The sequence below is a fragment of the Paramormyrops kingsleyae genome, chromosome 4, assembly GCF_048594095.1.
Source record: "Paramormyrops kingsleyae isolate MSU_618 chromosome 4, PKINGS_0.4, whole genome shotgun sequence".
NCBI lineage: Eukaryota > Metazoa > Chordata > Actinopteri > Osteoglossiformes > Mormyridae > Paramormyrops > Paramormyrops kingsleyae.
Window position 1 is genome coordinate 25,134,449 of NC_132800.1, and position 22,503 is coordinate 25,156,951.

Sequence of the window (22,503 nt, forward strand, 5' to 3'; positions counted from 1 at the left end):
ACGCTACAGATACTTATGCATGTATGTGAAGAAGAGGCACCAATAAATAAATGGATAAAGCAGCACGATGTCATTCTGCTTCTCCTATAGTGTGGATCACGGTGGAGAGTGCAGGACCAGACCAGGCTTACAGAAATGTAAGTGTGTTTGCATGTTTTTATTAATAATACCATTAATAGTATGTTATGGTTGTATTCACACTATTGTTGTGATGAGTGGCTTTTTGCATTGTGTGTAGATGGATTTCCATGTTTGTGTTTAGGTGAGTTTCTGTATGTCATTTTAGACAACATCCAAATGAGAGAAATAAAACATCAAAATCATCACCAAAAACACTATCAATTCATTTAATCGTTTTTAAAAATATTTTTTACAAATACTTTTATAGCTGCTCATATCATCTTTGCGTTTGTGTGGGAGTGTAACATGGTTAAAATATATTCTGATGTAGTTGTATATCTTTAATTTCATAAAAAAAAGAATCCTTTGCATTTGTTCTTTTTTGCACATGCTGTGAGTGTGTGTGTTTTCTGTGTGAGATTCGTTAGTATTGTCCTAAGACGGCACCTATAGGCAGTGATCCTGGACTCTCTCCTCATGTGCAAAATGTGAATTTGCATTTTTACATGGTGGTTCTGGAACATACCTTAATATTCATGAGAGTATATTCCTGATTGGGCAGTGAATGCCTTAGACCAGGGGTGGCCAAATCCAGGCCTGGAGGGCCAGAGACCTGCACATTTTTGGGTTTCCCCTCATTTAACACCCCGGATTCAACTGCTTGTGCTAATTACCACACAGCACTTGAACTGAATCATTTATGGTGGGACAGGGAAAGAACTAAGCTACACTGGGCGCCGGCCCCCCAGGACTGGATTTGGGCAGCCCCGCCTTAGACAGAAAAAACAGGCAGCACGTGTCGATGTTCACTGGCCAATCAGGTAGTGCCCCTCTCATAAACATTAATGAGGCAGCCAATCATGTAGGGCTTTGCTTATGATTAATAAGATTTCACAAACCACTGTGCTAAAAGAGATTTGCGCCCGGGACACACTGGATGTGCGGTGGAAAATATCGAATTTCATCTCGGCGCCCATGTTAACAGATTAGAGCGGCCACGTGCCTGCGCGAGATGCGGGGCTCACGCCTCAGGGCAGCGGCGCCGCATCTAGAGTCACACGCGCGGTAAGCGGATCAATATGGAAGCGTATTGCATTAATCGGAAAAACAGTCAATTCTGCTTTTCCGAATTAATGTAACAATCATCCTGTTTTTCTGAATTAATGAGATAACCTTTCTGTTTTTCATGATGCACGATCTGTGTAGTTTAATCCGCTTTTATTGATGGTTTGTAAACGGTATTATCATTATTTTGCCGACTTTGCGCGGCACATATTCCGCCCCGCTTGACACCGCAGTGTTTCTCCCTGATCAGCAGATACAGTATGACACGCTTCACGGAAATAAGCCGATGCATGTGAAATGCATTCAGACCGGAATCGTCTTCGGAAGTTTGTATCAGAATCCAGGTCCAAACCTTTATTGAATATCACTTTAAATATGTAATAATATTACTTAAATATTCTGTTATTGATGGCCATTTTCAAAGGTAAACTCCCTGTAGAAAGACGGAGAGCAGCAAGGCGCCGCACGCGCCGGATTTAGCAGTTGGAAGGAAAGACACTGACTTTTAGTATTAATATAAATATCTGGTGCCGTTTTGTGGTAAATATGCTTGTGATGAATGTGTCTGATGAATGTCGCTGCTGTGTAATTTTATTTACCCGTAATTAAGCTGTTAGTTTAGCTCGCGTCGCATTTTGGCGGCTCTTCCCGCCGGCGTCGCGCGCCGTCCGACATTTCCTGAGCTATTTCATAAACTTCAGTTCCCGCTTCGTTCGGGGAAGCTGTGCTGTTTTTATATTGTACAGAAACATAAAGTACAGGCTGCCTGATGGTATTAATAATTCTCCCTCCTGCCTACAGACTCCTGCCAGCTGACGCTGGACCCCAACACAGCAAACAGAGAACTGTCTCTGTCAGAGGGGAACAGGAAGGTGACATGGGGGGAAGAGGAGCCATATCTTGATCCAGATAGATTTGACGACTGGGAACAAGTTCTGTGCAGAGAGAGTCTGACTGGCCGCTGTTACTGGGAGGCTGAGTGGGATGGAGATGGAGCCCTGATAGGAGTGACTTATAAAGGGATCGGGAGGAAAGGAGAGAGTGACTGTCAGCTTGGAGACGATGACAAGTCATGGAGTCTGTACTGTAATCCTGACGGATACTATGTCTGTCACAATAATAAATACATTGACATACCCAAAGAGCCCTCAGGCTCCCGCAGAGTAGGAGTGTATCTGGACTGGGGGGCTGGTGCTCTGTCCTTCTACAGAGTCTCCTCTAATGGACTGACCCCCCTGTACAGATTCACCTCCTCATTCACTGAGCCCCTCTATCCAGGGTTTGGGGTTTATTATCCAAACTCCTCAGTGTCACTGTGACGTGTTGCTGGTAGGGATGCACCGAATGTTCGGCAACCGAAATTATTCGGCCGAAAATAGCCAAAAAAAGCACTTTGGGTGTTCGGCCGAATAAGTAAAAAGGCAGAATAAATTTTGCCGAACAATGACGTTTTTAATGACGCGATCAAATAGTAACCCGCGTAGAGTGAGAGGCGCGCGCTTTATGCAGCAAACATGTCAGCAGTGTGGAAGCACTTTAAAGTGTCAGAGAAAGAGGCAAAAACGGCCGTTTGCATACACTGTTCTGCTGAATTGCTAAATTTTACTAATTTATTTATTTTAAGTTATATTGTGCTTTGTTTGTATAATATCTGCTAGAATGTTAAAAAAAATGTTCAGTGTTAAATATTTTGAAATTGTATTTTTGTTTTTTGATTTATTTCTCTGAAAAGCAACACAAAATAGTAAAAAGCAAATTTTTACTATTTAATTATTGTAATGGTGAAAAAATTGGCAAAATAAACGGAAAAAAATGCGAAACACCGCGTTCGGTATTCGGCCTTCGGCCAAGAATTTCATTTCGGTGCATCCCTAGTTGCTGGTTCTGCTGGCAAAAAGGTAGAATCTCTGCTTTTTAACCTTTATAATCATTTTCACTCTGAAATGTATGTTTGACTAAAATAAATGTCTGTGTTCAGTGAGCTGAATAAACAACAAAAATATAATTTTATAGCTTTTCTCTCTGACTAAAATGTAACTAAATGTAATCCTGATGAGTGGGGGGGCTTTCCCCCTCCCCTGTATATGTACATTTTATATATTTATGTCTATTTACTGTATTTCCTCCCTGTACAATGACAATAAAGGCTTTCTGTTCTGTCCTATTAATGTCCTGCTTCAGCGTCACCCAAAGCATAACTGAGTAACATAATGACACCACAGTCTGGTGGATTAAATTTAATTAATTCACTTTACTACTGACACAGAGTAAATCAGTGTAAATAATAACCTTTAAAGTGGAGACATAACAGAAACAATAATCATTGGAAAATATTATAATATCCAGTTACTGCCCTGGTTCAGTGGATTAAAGTAAATAAATTTTTTATTAATTTATTTGATTAAATAATGAAATTTGTTGTTACCAAATAATAACCCACCCCACTGTGAAAGGTCTGGTTATGCCCCCGTCGGACAGAAGGGGCCGGTGCCCACCCACTCGTGCTACCCCCACCGTACTGTGAAAGGTCTGGTTACGCCCCCGTCGGGCAGAAGGGGCCGGTGCCCGCCCACTCTCGCCACCCCCACCCCACTCTGTGAAAGGTCTGGTTACGCCCCCGTCGGACAGAAAGGGCCGGTGCCCACCCACTCTCGCCACCCCCACCCCACTCTGTGAAAGGTCTGGTTACGCCCCCGTCGGGCAGAAGGGGCCGGTGCCCGCCCACTCTCGCCACCCCCACCCCTCCGTGAATGGCCTGGGTACGCCCCCGTCGGGCAGAAGGGGCCGGTGCCCGCCCACTCTCGCCACCCCCACCCCACCGTGAATGGCCTGGTTACGCCCCCGTCGGACAGAAGGGGCTGGTGCCCACCCACTCTCGCCACCCCCACCCCACCGTGAATGGCCTGGTTACGCCCCCGTCGGACAGAAGGGGCTGGTGCCCACCCACTCTCGCCACCCCCACCCCGCTGTGAATGGCCTGGTTACGCCCCCGTCGGGCAGAAGGGGCAGGTGCCCACCCACTCTCGCCACCCCCACCCCGCTGTGAAAGGCCTGGTTACGCCCCCGTCGGGCAGAAGGGGCAGGTGCCCACCCACTCTCGCCACCCCCACCCCGCTGTGAAAGGTCTGGTTACGCCCCCGTCGGACAGGCACCCTTACCCCCCTCACTGGTCGATCGCAAAGGTAGTCTGGGTAGATTGTATGGCATAAAAAATAGAGGATGGGTGACGCGTTCAACCGCGCCAGCTGCTGCCAAACTCCAGCATGCGGCCGCGTCACCTAGTTAGCCTCCGAATTATTTCTATTAAACTTAAGAAAGGGTATAAAAATGAATGGGGGAGCTGGACCAAGTAAGAAGCCAAAAACCTACCACTTCCATATGGAATGCGGGGGGGACTGTTTGTTTTCCACAATGTCATATTCGAAGCGCATTTGCCTCATCTGTCAGTCTTCCGTCGCTATTCCGAAGAGTGTGGAAAAAAATTGATACTATGCTCTATGCTTTTAAAACATTAATCAATATTATTCAAATCATGTATCAATGCAATAAGCAATTAATAATGAAACTTATGTTACCATTTATGTTATAACTGTTAACTAATTATATACAATTGTATAATTACTGTTTCATGACTTACTGTTTTATGACTCTGATACATGGTGCAATAATTCTGTAGCAGGCTGCAATGCTTAAAGTGCGGAACTAGTATGTCGCAAGAGGCCCAAACTAAGGTATAGATCTAAGTTTGAGAAGTTAGCTGTTGCAGCATAAAACAATATAAATAGCCACGGGGAGGGGGGGCTTGAGGGACAAGTGAGATGCAAGGGCGATAACAGCCTCAGGTGACGGCTGCAGGGAAGGTTAACTCTGGTGTTGTCCTGATGGTCACTGATAACAGGGGAACCACAGCCTAAATTCTACCACTCAGCCGCCCCTGCCCTGATGATCACCAATAGCAAGGTGACCACAGACTAATTTCCACTGCCCAGTCACCTCCCCCTATTGATCACAAGATGCTTAATAATTAATATGCTGATATGTCGCAATTCTTTGCTGATGTGTTGCAACTTTTTTGCCTATAAAAGATGTATCCACCTGTTGTTCGGGGAGCTGGTCACAAGACCCATGAAAGACTGCTGAGTGACTGTTCCCCAAAGCTTTGGTAACGGTAATAAAGTTTGTCAGACTCTTAAACTCTTCGACTTCTGCCAAATTCCTTTCACAGGGGGTGGAGGGGGGAGGGGGCCAGAGGATGAGCCTGGAGCCTAATCATGCGATGAATGGAGCACGTGGGGGCAGTGAGGATCTCAGCCTGAGCTCGATGTTAGCATGTCTTAGCTTAGCATAGCCTCCTCCCTGCCTCGGCTTCCCAGGAATAGCGCCACCTGCAGGCGGCAGCGGATCCTTCGTCCCCCAGTACTCTGTCTGTCGAAGTGCCCAGATAGAGCAATGTGGTGATATGAGGGGGTAAATACTCTCGCATTTCCGGGTAAACATGACCACCCTGAATAGATGTGATAATTACCGAAAAGCAGCCTCTGAATACAGGACCGTGTTTCCCGTTTGGTACGGAGACGACAGCTGCTCTGGGTTCACAGGGTCAGCAAGCGTCCATCCCGGATTAAGTTACAGCTGTCATGTTAGCACGTTAGCATTAGCCACTTCTCACTGCCACAAGCTCCTTGCACAGACAGTGAGGTACTTCCTGGAAAGTCATGGACCAAGGTGGGGAGGGCAGGCTGGGAGGAACGAGGCAGGAGTGGACATTTCAGGGTCATCGGAGAGTGCGATAAGGGCTGGGACAACCCTCTGAGCTATTAGACTCGCACTGACCCCCTTCACCAACAGCTGATTGGTCAGATCAGGATGATGTCACACGGTGTGCATGGAAAGAGCAAGCATGGCACCATTGCGATGCGGAGAGAGAGGGACAAAAAATAATAACGATAAAACAAACAACCATCCAAACAGGAAACAAAAGAGGAATAAACAAATCAATAATGAGGTGAAACGAGGTTAAAATGGACACGTCCCACATATATCACATGCAAAAGTAAGGAGCAAAGCAAAATCTGAGAGATCAAGCAAGAACAAATTTATGTGAAACCACCGATGTGGGGGTGTTGATTCTGTATGTAGCACTTCTGGGCATCGATTTGATGATTTGTGGGGAAGGGGGGCTTCAGATTCAATAAGGCAGGCAAGCAAATCCAATACGGCATCATAGTATTACAGTGTTACAGCACAGTACAGTAACACAGTATTACAGTAGAGTAACACAGTGTTACAGTGTTACAGCACAGTACAGTAACACAGTGTTACAGCACAGTACAGTAACACAGTATTACAGTGTTACAGTACAGTAACACAGTATTACAGTGTTACAGCACAGTACAGTAACACAGTGTTACAGTACAGTAACAGGCCTGAATGTTAACCATCTCTGCTTTCTACATTCCACCTGCTGGTTATTCTCTAAGCAGCAGGGGCAGATCTACAGGGAGGTGGGGGGGTAGGTCTTGCCCCCTAGCTAGGGTTGCCACACGTCCCTTAGAATACGGAATCATCCCGAACTTGACAGTTAAATTGTGTGTCCCTTTTCAATTAATCTGGGACGTGGATTGTGCCGTATTTTAGTTGTGATGAACGCAGCATCATCTCATCCACATTTTGCATGAAAATACCATTGGATATATTTGTTGGTATCTAAGGCGCTAGTGATTGGGTAAGACATGCAAGATCTGAGCCAATCAGAAGCAGAGACAGGCGAGTCTCTTAGTGGAGGGTGGAAAGTCGGTCAGAAATGTCAACAGCTTCCCCCGTTACCCCTCTGATGAAGCTCAGCGTCCCCCTAGCATCTCCTGAGGCTGATATGCTCATGTCGGCTTTTTATCTCCTCTGTGATTGTATGATGATAATTACGTTCGATTTCATATGCGGCTGCCTATTCATTAGCAGATAACATTAGATGTATGTACATTACATGTAACTGAATCACGCCCCATGACTTTCTACTGGGGACCGACTGTCTTTCTGAATTAGGTGTCTGTGCCATAAACTGGCCTCTTTTCTAACATTAGGCTGTTATGTTATGATGTCATTATGATGTCATTTGTTTATTAAGGTTGAGGTTTAACACCACAGACATGAGCATTTATTTAATACATGAATCAAAATATAGTCTCCATGTCAAGAAAATAAACAACTTTGATGTGTTATGATAAACCGATCTGGAAAATTGCATCTTTAAATACTAATGGATTAACAGTAGGCAATACTATAAAACTGAATGAATGGATGAATGAATACAAAGACATTAATTTAATTACTTTACATATGTTTAAAAATGTATGTAAAAATGCATGACAACGGCAAAGAATGACAAATATTTTAGCCAAAACCTGTGTTCATACCATCCTTTACAATTATTTAATTTCATTGATTTCTTCCCCTCTAGGTCTCAGCCGAGTTAAAGTGTGTGTATCATACAGTTAAACACAACCTTAGCTATAACACTGCTGACTGCGGACACAAGCTCAATCAAAAGATTCTACGAGACTCAAAAACTGGACAGAAAATGTCTCTCAGGAGAACAATGGCAGAAGCGTTGGTCAAAGATGTCCTGGCTGCAGAGGCGGTGGCCGATGTTGTTGATGCCTTAATATCAGGCTCACCAGTCCCGTTCTCAATACAGGCTGATGCATCAAATAAGGGAAACAGGAAGACGCTAACCCTTGATGTGCAATGCTTCAGGTCAGAAAGTGGGACCTGCAACAAAATGATGGATTTCAGGGAGAATGCAGATGAGTCAGCTGCTGGGATTATAGATGGCAGACAACGATCCCTTGAGAAATCTGGCTTTTACCATCAGATCAAGTTACAGCATTTTGTGCAGACAATACATCTGTAAATTACGGCATCCACAACTCTGTCTTCACCAACCTGAAGAACAAACAAAAAGATCTGCTGCAAGGTAGCTGCCCTGCCCATATTAGGCACAACACAGTGAAGCATGCTGTCTACCAGCTCACTGGAAACAACACAGTGAAGCATGCTCTCTAACAGCTCACTGGAGATGTGGAAAACACTCTGCTTATGGTTTCCTTCAGAGACACTGAGAGGGTCACTAATAAGCTCAACCTCATCCAAAAAGTCAACATGGATGAACTTTATGATGAATGCATCACAGCAAATTCCATTCTGAAGGGGCTCAGAGAAGGTGCAGGAGATGAATGGAGGTCCAAAGGTGTGGATGCCAGGTGGGCGGCTCTCTTTCAGGCAGCAGACCTGCCGAACATGCTGACCATCATCAGCCACAGCCACAGCTTCCCAGCACCCACTGGATATGTGGGAAGCATCTTTTCCAGACTGGCCAACAAATGCAGTGACAGCAGGAACAGGTGCTCAGTGGAACTCATGAGGAGTGAGCCCATGATCACTCTCAGCTTTGAGCACTCCTCTTCAGGGTTTTACTCCAGTATTCTGAAAGACAAACAGACACTCAGTGCTGCAGGGAGCGACAAGAAATACACCTGGAGAAGGACGTAACACACAAAATGAGAAAGAGAAACGCTGGCCCTGTAATCGTGGTCTGCTGTTCCACGCAGACAAAAGAACTCTGTTGGACTGTTGACTGTTTATGGAAGAGAGAAGTTCATGGAAAATCCAGACGGATCTTTTACTGTTTCACATTATTTGCATGGAAAATTTCTTTTGGGTTCTTTCATTTGTGGAGAAGCAGAACACAAAGGACTAAAAAGGAATTGTTGATTTTTTTTAATGATCGTTTGAGTGTTGATGCATTTATCTTATTTATAGTTAATAGGATAGGGATGAGTTAACAATGTATATCCTGAAGATAAATTAAATTTAAGTGTTATAGACCTTAGGTTTTCATATAAAGTGATGGACTTTGTCTGTCAACGCTAATTTCATTACCAATATAACTGGAAAAAAAATTCATTCAGCTTATTTTTATGTCCATTGATAATAAAGTACTTTAAATATTAAGTATGTATCGTAATACTTTTTGAGACCATGGTTTAAGTTATGATTTTCCACCACTGGTGCGTCACTTGGCACATTGTGGTTGTGGCAAGTCCCCACTATGGTAAGTGTCCTTTATGTTTCTGCATTAAACGTGGCAACCCGACCCCCAGCCACCCCCCAACTTCCTAGTTCCAAAAACTGTAAAATTAAAAAAGGCAAAATTATTGTTCTAAATATGTTCAATGAGTCTCTCTGGTGGTGTCACATTCATAAGAACATAAGAACTATACAAACGAGAGGAGGCCATTCGTGTCATATCCCGCTCCGTCCGATCCTAATGTCTGCCACGCCCCCTCGTTAACCTCATGTGGAATCCCAGTGTTTTACAGCTGTTTTGGATTGTTGTCATTAGTTCAGTGTATTTAGTCCGCGTTTCCGTTTGTATCCCCAGTCCGGTCATTGACGTTGTTGTGGTGTGCTTCGTGCTCTGTGTGCTGTTATTAAAACCCGCATTCCCCGATCCCTGATGTCCGTTGCCTGCTTCCCCGATCCCTGCGGCACGCTTCTTGACAATTCGGCCCATCGAGCTCGCTTGGGGAGAACTCAACTAATAGCTCAGAGTTGTTAAAATCTTATCTAGCTCTGATTTAAAGGAACCCAAGGATTCAGCTTGCACTACGTTATCAGGAAGACTATTCCATACTCTGACTACACGCTGTGTAAAGAAGTGCTTCCTTAAATCCAGTTTGAAATGTTCTCCCACTAATTTCCACCTATGGCCACGAGTTCTTGTATTTGAACTAATGCTGAAGTAACTATTCGGTTGAACAGCATCCAAACCTGTTAGAATCTTATAGACCTGGATCATGTCCCCCCTCAGTCTCCTTTGCTTGAGGCTGAACAGATTTAGTTCAAATAACCTTTCCTCGTATGACATTCCTCTAAGACCAGGAATCATTCTTGTGGCCCTACGCTGCACCTTTTCTAAGGCCGCTATGTCCTTTTTAAGATATGGTGACCAAACCTGTACACAATATTCTAGGTGAGGTCTCACCAAGGAATTGTATAATCTTAGCATTACCTCCCTTGACTTAAACTCCACACACCTGGAGATATACCCCAACATCCTATTGGCCTTTTTTATTGCTTCCCCGCACTGGCGAGAATGAGACATGGAAGCATCAACATACACACCAAGGTCTTTCTCATAATCAGCTACCTTTATTTCAGTAGGTCCCATAAAATACCTGTACTTTATATTTCTGCTCCCTACATGGAGTACCTTACATTTGTCTATGTTAAATTTCATCTGCCAGGTGTCAGCCCAGTCACTAATTAAATTAAGATCCCGCTGTAGCTGCTGAGCCGCTAGTTCAGTATCTGCTACACCACCCACCTTGGTGTCATCTGCAAATTTCACCAGTTTACTGTATATATTGGTGTCTATATCATTTATGTAAATTAGGAACAAAAGTGGTCCTAAAATTGAACCCTGCGGTACCCCATTATGAACGCAGGCCCACTGTGACATCGAGCCTCTTATAACTACTCGCTGCTTCCTATCCATTAACCAGTTATCAATCCAAGTCGCTACAGTTCCTAAAATACCTGTCGCTTTCAGTTTAAGTGAGAGCCTCTTGTGGGGAACAACATCAAAAGCCTTTTGGAAATCTAAATAGATGACATCATAGGCCTTCTTATCATCAACTTCCTGAGTAGCTTCCTCAAAAAACTCCAACAGATTTGTTAAACAGGATCTACCTCTCCTAAATCCATGCTGGCTATCCCTCAAAATGTTATTTGAGTCCAGGTAATCTACCATTTTCTCTTTGATTATAGCCTCCATAACTTTACCAGTTATACAAGTTAGACTGATTGGCCTATAGTTTGACAAATTACTTCTATCCCCTTTTTTGAAAATGGGCGTTATGTTGGCATGCTTCCAATCAGAAGGTACCACACCTTCAGATAAGGATTTTTGAAACAGTAATGTCAAGGGTCGGCAAATAATATCCCTCATCTCTTTTAACACTATAGGTAAGATGCCATCAGGGCCCTGTGATTTATTTATTTTGAGCTTAGCTAGGCTTTGCAAAACATCAGCTTCAGTTATATATATATTAGTTATAGACGATGTTGGATTAGTAATAAGAACTGGTAAGTTACTAGTGTCCTCGACAGTGAATACCCGTGCAAAACTATCATTGAACTCATTTACTATGTCAATGTCGTTTTCAATTATAAGACCCTTACTATCCTGCAGATTAGTAATTTCAGCTTTTAGAGCTCTTTTAGAGTTAAAATACTGGAAGAAACTTTTAACGTCATCCTTAGCCTCCAATGCGATCTTCCTTTCGACATTCCTTTTAGCTCGTCTAATGTCATTTTTTAATTCAGCCTGTAGATTTAGATACTCTTGCTTTATTATGTCATCATCAGTTATTTTCCATCTCTGGAACAAAGCCCTTTTCCTCCTTACTTTATACTTTATGTCCCTATTAAACCACCTAGGTTGCAATTTCCTAGATTTATTCTTGCTAGAAACAGGTATGAAGTCCTCTTGTACTTGCAATAATGTGCTTTTAAAAAATTCCCATGCCTCTTCAACAGTTTTGTTATTTAACTCCATCCAGTTCACAGTTTCTAGTTTTAATCTCATACAATTGAAGTTAGCCTTCCTAACATTATATATTTTTGATTTGGACTTTGCTCTTCGGGCACTAAACTTAACCTCAAATTTAACCATGTTATGATCGCTACTGTCAAGTGGTTCTAAAACATCTAATTTACCAATCCTGTCCTGGTTATTAGACAAAACAAGATCAAGAATGGCATCTCCCCTGGTAGGGGTGTTAACAAACTGAGTAAAAAAACAATCCTGTACTAATTCCACCATCTCAAGTTCATTTTCAGAAGAGCCAGCAACAACGTCCCACTGCATCTCCGGTAGATTAAAATCACCCATAACTACCACATAATTTTTATTGCTCATAATCCTAATATCACTGTATAACAATCTGCTTTCCTCAGCAGCTACATTGGGTGCTCTTGGTGATCTTCTGTGGGATTGTTCTTGCACCGGAGATGGTGCCTCAAATAATGGATTCTCTGAGTATGGAGGTTGTCCAGCAGCATCATCAGTCCTCTGTTCCGCTTTAACTGGTCCCATGACGTCACGCCGATTCCGTGTCAGCACTGCTCCATCTTCATTCTGAACGTTGTATGACCTTGGCTGACCTTCATTGAGAATGGTTGCCATGTGTTTGTTTTGTCTTCGAGCCTCACTTGGTCACCAGTGTGCAGGTCAGTTAAGCTCCTTGTTCCTCTGTCGTAGCAGAACTTCTGCTTTGCTTTTTGCTGTTCCTTGAACCTCTTTACCTTCTCCCCATCCTGAGTTGTCAGCAGTCTCTCCTGATTGGGCAGGTTTGATCTCAGCCGACGTCCCATGAGGAGTCTAGCTGGCCACATGCCACACTCCAGCGGCGTTCTGCGGTACACAAGCAGCTCTGCTAGAAATCATCTCCACAGACCTTTGTTTTGCACAGCAGCCTCTTCACCATCTGAACTGATTTTCCTATTAACCCATTTGACTGTGTATAATGGGGACTTGATGTTGGATGCACAGAGTTCCATTCTTCAGCAAAGCATCTAAAGCTCTCGTTGGAGAATTGCGGTCCATTATCTGTAAAGACCTCACCCGGCACCTCATGTCTGGCGAAAATGGCTTTCATGTATGTTGTCACAGCCTCCGCTGTTGTCATGGGCAGTCTACAAAAGAGAGCGGTAGTCTGTTACTACTATATAATCTTTCCCTGCACAAACAGGTCAGCGCCCACTTTCTGATATGGTCTGTCGGGCACTGGGTGTGGCTTAACTGGTTCAGCAGTTTGCTTGATTGATATCTCAGACATGTTGGGCAGTTTGAAGGTGTGACTATGCTGACCGCTTATCCTGCTGTATGTAAACTATCACTTAAGCTAAACACAGCCCTGCCTGCCTCAGCAGCATGTCAGAGGCTTTTTACTGCAGCTGGATTGATCCTTAGGCCACAAGACGGGCAGCAATCAGCTCATGCAACTTTGAGAACCAGCTTCTGCTTAAGCTAAGTAAGGACTTTTACAAGTTTGAGTAATTTGATCACACTGAGATTGTCTTGATGTCTTGCTAAAAATAAATTACTTGTTTTCTTTGTCAGCTTGTGTTGTTTCATTCTGTAACATTTTACCAATTTCCTATTCTAGAGGTTCTCCAAGCTAGTCAGAGGCATTAGGTATCGTATGTGTGCTAATAATGCAACAATGCAGTGAAAGAAAATGTACTTTTACTGCTTAAGTATTTTTAAAAGCAAGTACTTCAGTACTTTAACTTAAGTAAAAATTTGACTGCACGACTTTCACTTGTATTGGAGTAACATTTGACCAGTGGTATCTGTACTTTCACTTGTATTGGAGTAACATTTGACCAGTGGTATCTGTACTTTCACTTGTATTGGAGTAACATTTGACCAGTGGTATCTGTACTGTCACTTGTATTGGAGTAACATTTGACCAGTGGTATCTGTACTTTCACTTGTATTGGAGTAACATTTGACCAGTGGTATCTGTACTGTCACTTGTATTGGAGTAACATTTGACCAGTGGTATCTGTACTTTCACTTGTATTGGAGTAACATTTGACCAGTGGTATATCTGTACTTTCACTTAAGTAATGAATGTTAGTACTTTGTCCACCTCTGCTGGTTGCTCTTTGTGCTCGGGGTAGCTGGTCCCAGAGTGTGACTGGAGCGCTGTGCTAGATTGCTTGAATAAAGGAGATAACTTTGCTCACCAACTGAGACGTCCGGAGTTTTATTCTAAGTGGCCAGACTAAAGTGATTAGAGAGGTTGATTTATAATTTTTCTTCCACAGGGTCAGTCCTGTGCTGGTGCTGCAGCCCCAGTTAAATGTACTGCAGTGTACAGTGCACCTCTCCCAAACTGATTTATTGGAACTGACCAGCAATAGGCTTCTGAGTCTGGTTCCTCCAGGTTTCTTCATTCTAGGGAGTTTTACTTGCCACTGTTGCCTCTGGTTTGCTCACTGGGGGCTTTGAGTGGAGGGTAATGTAAAGTACTTTGAGACAATGTAATGTTGTGAGAATGCAGTATATAAATAAAATTGAATTGAACTATCTATCTACAGTATTATGCCAGCATTTTTTTCTTGTTCCACTGTTCAACACTTTTTTTGTCCTTTCTGAAATTCATGTGCTCTGCTCCGCCCCATGACTACAAAACGGGAAATTCCTGCACCTTAACAAACAGCGAGTTCTCTCCCCAAAGCCATTGTCGCTTAGTTATGTTCACCTTCCCAGTCGCTCCTCATTCAAGGTAAGATGAGAATTTTCTCAGAAAATGCTGTTAGTTACTGTAATAGTCTTTATGATTTTTAAATCCAGGACTAGAAGAGTGACATGCTGAAGACCCAAGGAAAAATAATATTAACAGAATCACTATATTTAATCACTTAAGAATGTTTCTATTAGTCATAACTCTCCTTGCATGTGCATTTCAGTGTTTCTCTCTAAGTTGTTTTGCACAGTAATTCTTACACAGTACATTGTTACATTGGTTACTGAATAGACCTCTGAGATAGTAGTAATAGACAGAGAGCTTGTTTTCTTGATGCTGTACGTGTCACACATGGAGATCCTGCTCCTGGAGAATTTGCTGAACCTGTCTGATCAGCCTCAGCACTGTCATGACATGCAGGACGAATGACTCGAGGGCAGGAGTTTGCGAAACAAAAAGGGGGTTTTACTGAACTTAACCAACCAGGGACTGGAAATGAAAAAGATCACGAGGGATCTAAACGAGAAGGGTAGAGCGAGGATGGACACGGGTGACAGGAGGAGCGACGGTAATGACCGGACTGGTGATGATGGGACAAACAGGAACTTAAATACAGAGACTAACAAGAGGAAACAAGCATCAGGCGGACGTGGCGGGCAGGACACCAGGGGCGGCACATCGGGGCCACGAGAGGGAGGAGACGGGAGGGTCGGGCGGACGTGGCGGGCAGGACACCAGGGGCGGCACATCGGGGCCACGAGAGGGAGGAGACGGGAGGGTCGGGCGGACGTGGCGGGCAGGACGCCACGAGCATCAGGGCTGGCACATCGGGGCCACGAGAGGGAGGAGACGGGAGGGTCGGGCGGACGTGGCGGGCAGGACGCCACGAGCATCAGGGCTGGCACATCGGGGCCACGCGAGGGAGGAGACGGGAGGGTCGGGCGGACGTGGCGGGCAGGACGCCACGAGCATCAGGGGCGGCACATCGGGGCCACGCGAGGGAGGAGACGGGAGGGTCGGGCGGACGTGGCGGGCAGGACGCCACGAGCATCAGGGGCGGCACATCGGGGCCACGCGAGGGAGGAGACGGGAGGGTCGGGCGGACGTGGCGGGCAGGACGCCACGAGCATCAGGGGCGGCACATCGGGGCCACGCGAGGGAGGAGACGGGAGGGTCGGGCGGACGTGGCGGGCAGGACGCCACGAGCATCAGGGGCGGCACATCGGGGCCACGCGAGGGAGGAGACGGGAGGGTCGGGCGGACGTGGCGGGCAGGACGCCACGAGCATCAGGGGCGGCACATCGGGGCCACGCGAGGGAGGAGACGGGAGGGTCGGGCGGACGTGGCGGGCAGGACAACACGAGCATCAGGGGCGGCACATCGGGGCCACGCGAGGGAGGAGACGGGAGGGTCGGGCGGACGTGGCGGGCAGGACGCCACGAGCATCAGGGGCGGCACATCGGGGCCACGCGAGGGAGGAGACGGGAGGGTCGGGCGGACGTGGCGGGCAGGACGCCACAAGCATGGAATCTTATCTGTTTGTTTGTTGTTTTAAGAGTGATGGTCTGATTCAACAGAATACCTCAGCATATCTCTGAGTGTTTGAACTCACATTGCAGCATCCAAGTATGGCAAATTAAATAACACTCACCACACAAAGTATGCTGATCTATTCTAATCTAACGATAGGTAAGGGTCCAAGGATCGATATCTGTCACAGGCCTTTAGTCTAAAAACAAGGTACAACGGCCATATAGAGCAACAATGACCCTTTTGCATTTATTGCAGTCCCTGTAACATCCAACATCATAGTACTACTTTTTGAGCGATTTGAGCAAAGGAATTAACGTTTGCCATATGTAGAGCTGGGCGATATGTCCTAAAAATAAAATCCGATTTCCGATTTTAATCGATTTTCCCCTCCCCTACTCAAAATCAAACTACAGATGACAAAAATGGTTCAAAACAAGTTTTAACTTTATTTAGCTTTTTTTACTTTAGGGTTAAAGTGCAATCTGACAAGCCATAAAAGATGCTTGTGAGTGAGATGGCAGACCACGCCATTGTAAACACTTTTAGAAACTTGTAAAAACTTCTAGAAAGCTTTCTCTATAGCTTATTTTCAAACTGGCAACAACACAATACGCCCTCAAACTTATAAATAAAACTAATAAGTAATATTGTAATAATAATAGAAAAAAACCACAATTTTATCATGTCAGCTTGGTATTAAGTAAATACTTTATGCCATTGGGCTTGACATAGTGCAAAAGAAAGCTTTTGAAAAATTGCCAGTGTTAAGAAAAATGAGGCACGTACTTCGGGTCTAAAACTTTTAGCATGTTAATTATAAATCCCAGCTTTTCCACAGTATGTATGGGCAGGGGCGGATTATGGGTTGTGTGGGCCCCTGGGCAAAACGTTCGCAAGGGTCCCCCCCCCCCACCTAAAAAAAAAAAAACAAAAAAAAATCCACCTGTGTACCATATCCCCTTACAGAACGGAGTGATCAGGGGTGTAGTGGTAAAATAAGAGGTGGGTGAACTACGAATTCTGTGATCACATTTTGTGCATAAACTATACTATGATGTGCATTTAGATCAATTGAGAAGTGGGTAAACTCTAATTCTGAAATTTCAGAGGTGGGTAAACCGTGTTTACTTGCGTTTAGCCTCCACTACAGCCCTGGGAGTGATTACACTGGTCAAACTCTTACACTGCTACACTGGTCTGGGGGCCACTCAGCGGGCAGGTTAACCGCCTCCATCCCACCATGCTACCGCTCCCTAGTCAGAGGGCCTTCTGTAAGGCTGTTAACACGCCCCCCTCCCCTCACCCCAGAAGCCAGGGGCCCCATGGTAGGGGCCCTTGTAACCAGATGGCCCTCTAAAGGTACACTACACCCACGGGCCCCCTGCACCCCAAGGGCCCCTGGGCAGCGGCCCCGCTGGCCTGGTCCATAATCCGTCCCTGTGTATGGGCACCATGTGTTTTGCACTATACATCGCGACAGCGTTTGCTATCGCCTTCCATCGTGCCATAGTTCGAAAATGTGTCAGGGACGGTTACTTTGTTTGTTGTGCTGGTGCTGCGGCTATTTTCATTTCGCTGGGAGCTGCACTTCTTCCATTCCGCTGCGTGCCTCTGCTTTACATGCTGGAATAAATTAGTCGCGCTGCTTCCTTTGGTTGCGACAGTTTTTAAAGTCTTTGCAACGAGGACTTGTTTGGTCTGTGTCCGACCTCGCAAAACCGAACCAATTCCATATTACAGATGTGGCAACACCTTTCTTGGGCACAAGCGCCAGCTTTTCCTGTGTCATTGCCATGTTGTTAGTGAATCTGCTACAGTGTTTGGGTACGCTGCGCTAATTTACCCGTGAAGAATGGTGCGTCGCATTAGTTCCGCTTTTGGCGCTCGTGTGTAAAAAAAGTTATAAAACCGATTTTCATGAAAACACATCGTCCTGAAGTGTAAATTCGAATTAATCGATTAAATCGATTTATCGCCCAGCTCTAGCCATATGACAGAGCAAATTAAAGTTATATACTGTTTCTGGATATAGGGCAATTCAATGTATCTATTATGGTGATACACTGTTTTGGATTTTATAGTCTTTCATTGTTGCTATTTGACAGTTAGTTAAGTCTTAGTAAAATTAACTCTCATTTCAGTTTTAACAAGAAATAAAATCAGCTCCGCCGATCTATTAGGTTGCTTACGGTACAGGTTGACATGTTATATTCTGCGCACTGTGGTATGTCTGGTCTTCTGAGGGTTTTCACCTGGTCATTTTGTTTTTCCTGGAGTCTCAGCTCAGTGTCTGTAAATTTAGAGGCTTAAAATCCACGGAAGTGGCAGTGAGTATTAGGGCCGCTGCTGCATTCAAATACATAAAGAGAAAAATAAGTTAATTTATTTTCAGAGTGTGAATACGAATAGGTAAGTATATATAAGGTGAGTAATGAAACCAATAGGTGCAAACAATTCAAAGAATAAGGTAATTCCAAACTGAAAACAAGTATGAGCCCCTGAGGAATGACAAGGCATCCTGGGTAATGTAGTCTATTAACCCTGGATTGTGACAAATACATTTTTGACTAAAGCACATGGTAGAATAAGTCCCATAGATAGATTTGGAGACCCCTGCTCTTAGATGTTCGTCAGGCCTCTTCTCTTAGTATTTTTCAAAAGCAGCTGAAAACTTTGATTTATATTCATGTGTTTTTGTTTTTACTTTTATTTTAATACAATTTCTTAATGTTTGATTTTGTTCTTATTTAATTATTTATCTTGAGTGTATGTTATTCTTTTTGTTGTTATTATTTATTTACACTGAATTAATAATGCTATTATTATTATTATTATTATGCTAACATTACCTTTGTTTTTTATTACAGAGACTGTGATAAACAGGAACTGGTTTCTTTCCAGCCATAATCATCTAAGCAATGGCTCATCATTCCCATGCAGAGGTCTGGCTATAATGTTTCACCGTATGATGCATGTTGTCTGTAAATACCAGACACTGAGAAGCAGGAAAGCTTAAGCTGTGTAACTGTTTTCAGCTAAAGGTTGTTGAACATAGCAGATGAAAATCTCACTCTCGGCAGTGCTCTTCCTACTTCCTTACCATACCGCACTGCACCAAATGTTAGATGTACTGTAACAGAACAAAATAACTTATCAGACAAAAAGCTCACTCTCCACAGTGCTCTTCCTCAGGCTACTTCCTTACCATACCGCACTGCACCAAATGTTAGACGTACTGTAACAGAACAAAATAACTTATCAGACAAAAAGCTCACTCTCCACAGTGCTCTTCCTCAGGCTACTTCCTTACCATACCGCACTGCACCAAATGTTACAGACGTACTGTAACAGAACAGAATAACTTAGCAGGCAAAAAGCTCACTCTCTGCAGTGCTCTTCCTCAGGCTACTTCCTTACCATACCGCACTGCACCAAATGTTACAGACGTACTGTAACAGAACAGAATAACTTAGCAGGCAAAAAGCTCACTCTCTGCAGTGCTCTTCCTCAGGCTACTTCCTTACCATATCGCACTGCATCAAATGTTACAGACGTACTGTAACAGAAAAGAATAACTTAGCAGACAGAAAGCTCACTCTCCGCAGTGCTCTTCCTCTATCTAATCTGGTTAAATAAAGTTTTATGAATAATACAGAACATAAACACACACTTGTGCTTCTTATAGTAATGAAAGAATCACAGCAGGTGTCGGTTACTTCCGTACCGCCCTACAGCAAATGGTACAGACGGGCTGCAACAGAATAACTTAATCTAAACTATATATAATTATATTACTTCCGTACCGCCCTACAGCAAATGTTACAGACGGGCTGTAACAGAATAACTTTATCTAAAATGTGTATAATAATATTTGATGCTGCCTTAACATAATGTTTGCAGTCTGTTATGATTTGACCCTATTGTTTTAATGTGCTGTATTGGATCTTAACTTGAAACTGTTTATATTGGACAGGTCTCTCTTTTAAAAGAGATTTTTAAAATCAGTGAGACTAACCTGCTTAAATAAGGTTAAATAATAATGCAGAAATAAACACACGTGTGTCTCCTATTGTAATGAAAGAATCACAGCAGGTGTCTCCAGCAGACATATAAGACTGTGAGCAGGAAACCTGCCTTCTGTTAACAGAAAGGTCAGTGCATGTGTGTGAGTGACCATGTACGGGTTTGTGAGTCTCATGGACTCATCTCCGACATTCTGCAGACCCAGACCTCGCTCCCCGACCTCTTGGAGGAGTACCTGGAGGAGCTCGATGATGAAGAGCTGAAGAAGTTTAAATCGAAACTGAGTCGCACAAAGTATAAAGAGTTAAAGCCCCTTCCCAGGGGTCTGGTGAAGGGCTTGGATAGAACAGACCTCGCAGACAAGATGATAAATTCCTACAGCGAAGTTGATGCTCTCAATGTCATGCTTGAAATCCTGAAGAATATGAACCTGAATGGCCTTGCTCAGAGACTGAATGAAGACCTGCAGGAGGGTAATTATATGTTTAACCTTTCTTGTTTTTTGTCTAATTGTAACCTGCTTAATCTCTTGAAAAATTAACGTATTGTGCAGCATTATATGGGAAATGCTGATGTTTGTTAGATACTGATGTTGGAGACAGAAATGAATCTGAAATTCTTCCTTATTTCAGGTCCCCAAGCAGGAAGTGAGCTGGGTGACATATTGGAGCAGAGTAAGAGCTGGATGCTGTTCTGTAGTTTACACTTTGCTTTTAGCAAGCAAGCCCACTCCTCCTATCTCTATACTGGGTGGGGGGGGGGGGGGGGGGGGCAGCCAGGTGACCTTGGACCCCCAGAGGTTTTTTTTCTCCCTACTTGGGAGTTTTTGGTTCCCCTCTTCCGTTGTCATCTTTCTTTCTTTTATTTCTTTGTCTACTCTTTTCTTCATTTTTGAATTATTCTGCATAAATGCTGCAGGAATGTATCCCAACATGCCCATGTAAAGCACCTTGGACTCGGTAGTGAAAAGCGCTATATAAAATACATTGACTTGAACCCTGTATATCAGGGCGGCCCGTGGCATAGGCAGTACAGGAACGTGCCACCTTGGACTCGGTAGTGAAAGGCGCTATATAAAATACATTGACTTGAACCCTGTACAGTATATCAGGGCGGCCCGTGGCATAGGCAGTACAGGAAAATGCCACCTTGGACTCGGTAGTGAAAGGCGCTATATAAAATACGTTGACTTGAACCCTGTATATCAGGGCGGCCCGTGGCATAGGCAGTACAGGAAAATGCCACCTTGGACTCGGTAGTGAAAGGCGCTATATAAAATACGTTGACTTGAACCCTGTATATCAGGGTGGCCCGTGGCATAGGCAGTACAGGAAAATGCCACCTTGGACTCGGTAGTGAAAGGCGCTATATAAAATACATTGACTTGAACCCTGTATATCAGGGCGGCCCGTGGCATAGGCAGTACAGGAACATGTCCATTCAAAAGGGGCAGAATGGGAAGGAGGAGAATTAAAATTTTTACTTTTACTATATTGATTTACTACTATTTTACACTATTATTTCAACATTATAAAAAGCTTTTTAAACAAACAATATTTTTTGCTTTGTCCCCCCCCATATCACACACTGTGGCGTCTTTAAGTGACATTGATACGATTGATAAGTGTGTGACACGATTAATGGTATCTAATTCAAACAGACACTATCATGTCAGAAATACCAATGCCCTCCGGTGCCCAGGGAAGAAAAGGAGGAAGAGGAGAGGAGGAAAAACGGGAAAAAGACAGAGGTAATAATCACTAATCAGAGTAATTACCGTGTTACTGTCTGTGGTCCGTGGAGCAGAGTGTTACTAGCTTAGTAGCTTACCTTGGATAATTCGGCATTTGCTAATTTAATAAATAGCTAAAATTAATGTCAGTTATTCCCAGTGTAAATTCATTAGGAAAAGTCGGAAATACTTTTCAGGTGTTTGGGATCGGGAATAACCTACAGCATCATTTTCAGAAATACACTTTATCTTTAAAGTGTCCTGCTGCACCTGCATGAACCGTCCACTGTGTCTGTCTCAGGATAGTAACTGTAATAGGCAAATAAAATGCTTTTCTGTTCCCATCCCCCTTTTTAACTAATAGTTTAAAACCTTTGCATTTTTATTACTGATTAGTCTTATATGCACAGCAAACAGCATTATCATGTGAGCGACGTGCTCATTGAATGAGGTTTTGTGCATGAATGCCAGCCAGCTGTAATTTCTCTTGCTGTTTACTTTGTGTTTAGAAAGTTATAATCTGGCTTAGGTGCTGTTATTGGCCGGGTTTAATGCCACCCCAGCCACGGCCGGTCAGACCTATAGGCGACATAGGCGGCCGCCTAGGGCACCACCTTCTGAGGGGGCGCCGACTCGCCAGCCAGTTTCACTTTGCCTCAAGCAGGGGGCGCCGGTGGTGATGCTCTCCTAGGGCTCCACATCAGCTAGGAC

General features: G+C 44.0%; 2 protein-coding genes across 6 annotated transcripts in view; both read left to right on the plus strand.

Moving 5' to 3' along the window:
- LOC111844374 (uncharacterized) overlaps window positions 1–22,503 on the plus strand; it is a 111,558-nt gene that overhangs the window by 34,485 nt on the left and 54,570 nt on the right. The window lies entirely within an intron of this gene.
- LOC111834505 (apoptosis-associated speck-like protein containing a CARD) lies at window positions 14,459–21,857 on the plus strand. Its single transcript, XM_072710980.1, has 5 exons — window positions 14,459–14,543; window positions 18,905–18,979; window positions 20,260–20,533; window positions 20,693–20,734; window positions 21,721–21,857. Exons 2-5 carry the CDS (start codon window positions 18,956–18,958, stop codon window positions 21,822–21,824), a joined length of 444 nt encoding a protein of 147 aa, XP_072567081.1. The 5' UTR covers window positions 14,459–14,543; window positions 18,905–18,955; the 3' UTR covers window positions 21,825–21,857.

Excerpts from the sequence above, each read along its gene's own strand:
- LOC111834505 (XM_072710980.1), top strand. The coding sequence starts at position 18,956 with ATGGCTCATCATTCCCATGCAGAG. Across the intron at positions 18,980-20,259 it reads CTCATCATTCCCATGCAGAG|ACCCAGACCTCGCTCCCCGA; the intron begins GTCTGGCTATAA and ends GACATTCTGCAG. Across the intron at positions 20,534-20,692 it reads GAATGAAGACCTGCAGGAGG|GTCCCCAAGCAGGAAGTGAG; the intron begins GTAATTATATGT and ends TCCTTATTTCAG.